This window comes from Trachinotus anak, unplaced genomic scaffold (genome assembly GCF_046630095.1).
Source record: "Trachinotus anak isolate AG129_WGS33_773 ecotype Australia unplaced genomic scaffold, CSIRO_AGI_Tana_v1 ptg000018l, whole genome shotgun sequence".
NCBI classification, from domain to species: Eukaryota; Metazoa; Chordata; class Actinopteri; order Carangiformes; family Carangidae; genus Trachinotus; species Trachinotus anak.
In genome coordinates, this window is record NW_027273869.1 from 3,295,437 (window position 1) to 3,299,818 (window position 4,382).

Below are 4,382 nucleotides of genomic sequence, written 5' to 3' on the forward strand. Positions count from 1 at the left end.
CATTTATAAGCAAATATTAATCATGTTATACAGGAGCTTTGAAATTATTATTACTCAACTGAATTTTGTTATGTGTAATGAAACTGTGTTGATGTTGGCAAAGATGAAAGAGGTGGTGTCATGATCACAGACATCATCAGAATCAGAATCAGAATCAGTTTTATTGCCAAGTATGCTTTCACATACAAGGAATTTTTTCTGGTGATTGGTGCAATTGATCAGCAACAGTGGGGCTCTCTAGCCTTGTTGATGAGGCTAATAGCAGATGGGAAGAAGCTATTTTTGTGGCGAGAGGTTTTGGTCCTGAAGGACCGCAGCCTCCTGCCAGAGGGGAGTGTCTCAAAGAGTTTGTGTCCAGGGTGGGAGGAGTCAGCTACAATCTTCCCTGCACGCCTCAGAGTCCTTGAGGCGTACAGGTCCTGGAGGGACGGAAGATTGCAGCCAATCACCTTCTCAGCAGAGTGGATGATACGCTGCAGTCTGTTATTGTCCCTCTCCGTGGCAGCAGCGTACCAGATGGTGATGGAGGAGGTGAGGATGGACTCAATGATGGAGGTGTAGAAGTTCACCATCATAGTCCTTGGCAGGTTGAACTTCTTCAATTGCCTCAGGAAATACATCCTCTGCTGAGCTTTTTTGATGAGGGAGCTGATGTTTAGCTCCCATTTGAGATCCTGTGTGATGGTGGTTCCCAAGAAGCGAAAATGCTCCACGGTAGCCACGGGGGAGTCACACAGGGAGATGGGGGTGGGTGGGGCTGGGCTCTTCCTGAAGTCCACTATCATTTCCACTGTCTTCAGAGCGTTTAGCTCTAGGTTGTTCTGCCTGCACCAGGTCACCAGACGCTCAGTCTCCCACCTGTAGGCAGACTCATCGCCATCAGAGATGAGTCCAATGAGAGTGGTGTCGTCTGCAAACTTCAGGAGCTTGACAGACTGATGGCTGGAGGTGCAGGTGTTGGTGTACAGGGAGAAGAGCAGAGGAGAAAGAACGCAGCCTTGTGGGGATCCAGTGCTGATGGTCTGGGAGTCAGACACGTGCTTTCCTAGCTTCACGTGCTGCCTCCTGTCAGACAGGAAGTCGGTGATCCACCTGCAGGTGGAGTCAGGCACGCTCAGCTGGGAGAGCTTGTCCTGCAGCAGAGCCGGGATGATGGTGTTGAAGGCAGAGCTGAAGTCCACAAACAGGATCCTGGCATAGGTCCCTGAGGAGTCCAGGTGCTGGAGGATGAAGTGGAGAGCCATGTTGACGGCGTCGTCTACAGACCTGTTGGCTCTGTAGGCGAACTGCAGGGGGTCCAGGAGTGGGTCAGTGATGGATTTGAGATGGGACAGGACAAGACGCTCAAATGATTTCATGACCACAGAGGTCAGGGCAATGGGTCTATAGTCATTTAGTCCTGTGGGCCTTGGTTTTTTGGGGACAGGGATGATGGTGGAGGATTTGAAGCAGGCTGGCACGTGGCAGATCTCCAGTGAGGTGTTGAAGATGTCTGTGAACACTGGAGACAGCTGATCAGCACAGTGCTTCAGGGATGATGGAGAGACAGAGTCAGGACCGGCTGCTTTGCGGGGGTTCTGCTTCTTAAAAAGCCTGTTGACATCTCTCTCCAGGATAGAGAGAGACGTTCCTTTGGTAGGGGAGGAGGAGGAGAATATAGGGTGAACGATGAATTAATGATGTCCACCTCCACACATTCAGATAAAGTTTTACTCAAAAGTTACCTCATGTTAGATTTCACATCTTAGACACTTTTAGCAATATGTATTGGTAAATCTAAAAAATGTACTGTGTAATAATTGCATAACAAGGTGTCTATCTACCTTCTTGTCTGTGAAGAACTGATCCTCCTCAAAGTGCGAACTGCACAGACGTGATGTACTGCCTGGGATCCAGTTCTTCTCTTCTTTCTCTCCAGAGAAGGTGGAAGTCACTTGTTAACCATCTTCAGGATGTTCACACTAATAATGATCCCATCTTCCCAAAATGTGAACATCCTGACAGTGCGACCACAGACCAGAGCAAGTGCTTGCAGCCAGGTGTGTAATGTACTTGTGTGACAGTGCCACAATTATGACTATGCAATATAGAATTATTCTTTAGGGCTCAAAAAATTAATTTACTGATAAAAGTTCTATGTTAACACCAAGATTATGACTTAAATGTAACTGTTCTCTACACAACATTTGCCAAAATAGAAATCATTTCCATAAATAGATGACATTTCTACTTCTTCCTCTACCTCTAAGATGTTTTAGGTATGTAGTCACTTTATTTTATACTCCCTTTATTCAATCAGGTTCAAAATCTCTGTACAAAGTGGAGAAGGCACTGCTCAACAAGAGAGTTTTGACAGATGTGGGGAAATTAAGCCCCCACCATCAGACTTCATCCTTGGAGGCATTCCACAGTCTCATCCTAGGGTTTGCCCCGAAGAACGTTGTCTTTCCTTTCCTTGGAATGCTGTGCAGGTAAGCTAATTCATAATAACTTACAGTAATGAGCGTGTATGTGTACTTGTAACAATATTTAAACAGATGTCTTTCTTATCAGATTATACCTGGCTGCCATGCATTTAAATGAAAACACTGACTGCCCACAAGCTACCTCAGCCTCAGGAAAGCCAGTGTTCAAAAGAAAGTTCCCCAAGTTCAAGAAGGGTGAATCTGTGATCAAGCCAGTGAAAACAGTGCCCACATACAGTAAGTAAAAAGTAGTAGTATTTATTGTATAAAAGTAGGAAAATATTAATCATGACATATATATGCAACAGAAAAACATATTAACACATTGGTCATATCCGTAAAACATTTTTACAGGCTACACCCAGGAGCTAATGGAGGTGCTCTTCGAACAAGTCTTCCCTGACCCTGCTCCATACGCCGGGATGATGCACAGTATCCCCATCCCTGCCCTGCTGTCCTCCCAATACGACAGGCCCTCCATGGAAGAAGCCGTCGCTGGCTATTTGTCCCGCTTCAGTTGAGGGGGGTCTGAACCCAACGTACCTCCCTGTTGCTTCAGGGAACTCCTGGCGGATTCGCTGCACAACACATGAGGGAATGACCACCCTCACTCTCCTGCCCAGGAAGCCCCAGCACCAGCTGACGAAGCTCCTGTATGCCAGATGCCGATAGCGTCTGTAGGAGGGAGATTAAGTGCCATCAGAGAATATTTGTTATTATTGTTACTGTTACTGATGTATTTCATAAAATATTCATTCTTGAATTTCAGCTCACTGGTGTTTAATATATTTAACATTATGCATTTAACATACACATAAACATGGTAAATTAACTGGGGGATGGTTCAGGGCTCACTTGAGGCATCATTATTATCATTATTATTATTATTATTATTATTATTATCATCACCACCATCGTTATTGTTATTATTACTTATGCCTCCAAGCCTCTTATTCTCAAGCCCCCATAGTCTCCACGGTAAATGTTGTATGCATTTTGGAGCGCATACATATTTAAGCACAACGGTTCAAGGCCAGGATGGTAGGTCATGCAGTCTGGGGGGGGGGCTGAACCTGGTTCATTCTTCTGAGCACCTAATGAACGACAATGTGTAAACTTTATTAAACAGTGATAGAATAATGTAATGATTTTGTTAAGATGAACATAACTTGAAGGTTGCCAGAGATGTTTGTACAGCCCCACTGCTTGCTACGCTTGATTATTTTATTATTACTGTCTCTTGTGTTTGTGCTCCATAACACAGCATGTGGTTGTGAGATAATATAGAATAGAAAATACTTTATCCTTGGAAGGGAAATTCAGATAGTCCAGCAGCTCACATAACAATGATATGATAAAAATGATATAAATAGAAAATGTGTATACCTAACAAAAGATAAAATAAGATATAAAGACAACAATAATAAGATAAAATAAAGTGAAGTGAAAAAAAATACCTGGGGTGTTTCATTGAAACAAATGTTTTCTCTTTCTGTGGACATCGTTGCACAGTTGCCACAGGTACACCTAGAGTAAAAAGAGAAAAAAAAGCAGTCTGTCAACTTGGTAAGTCATGACTACGTGAGCAGAATGTTCATTACCTAGTAACAAGTCTTTGAGCCACCGGTGTCTGTACTAGTCATTTAACAGAAAATGTAGCAGAGTAGGCTATTTGCATCATTACTCAGTGGACACTAGTAACTGAGACTGTAGTTATGACAGTTATGACATTCATTTTTCTAAGAACACGTCCGAGTAGTTACCCGACATTAATATATTGATGAGTGTTATTTCACACTGTATCATTAGGCTACAGGTTACCTTACTCTTGCAATTGTGTGTTGCAACAAATTTAACAAACAAAACTTACCAGTCTGAAACATCTTGCACCACACGGCGCAATTGCGGTGTTTCTGT

At 43.5% G+C, this 4,382-nt stretch overlaps 1 protein-coding gene across 1 annotated transcript; it reads left to right on the forward strand.

The window, feature by feature from the left end:
- Positions 1–1,660: 1,660 nt before the first annotated feature.
- Positions 1,661–3,687, forward strand: LOC139635311 (uncharacterized). Its single transcript, XM_071502499.1, has 4 exons — positions 1,661–2,039; positions 2,300–2,471; positions 2,554–2,702; positions 2,820–3,687. The coding sequence occupies exons 1-4, from the start codon at positions 1,877–1,879 to the stop codon at positions 2,984–2,986; spliced, it is 651 nt and encodes a 216-aa protein (XP_071358600.1). The 5' UTR covers positions 1,661–1,876; the 3' UTR covers positions 2,987–3,687.
- The last annotated feature ends 695 nt before the right edge of the window (positions 3,688–4,382 follow it).

Excerpts from the sequence above, each read along its gene's own strand:
- LOC139635311 (XM_071502499.1), top strand. The coding sequence starts at position 1,877 with ATGTACTGCCTGGGATCCAGTTCTTCTCTTCTTTCTCTCCAGAGAAGG. Across the intron at positions 2,472-2,553 it reads TTCCTTGGAATGCTGTGCAG|ATTATACCTGGCTGCCATGC; the intron begins GTAAGCTAATTC and ends CTTTCTTATCAG. Across the intron at positions 2,703-2,819 it reads GAAAACAGTGCCCACATACA|GCTACACCCAGGAGCTAATG; the intron begins GTAAGTAAAAAG and ends ACATTTTTACAG.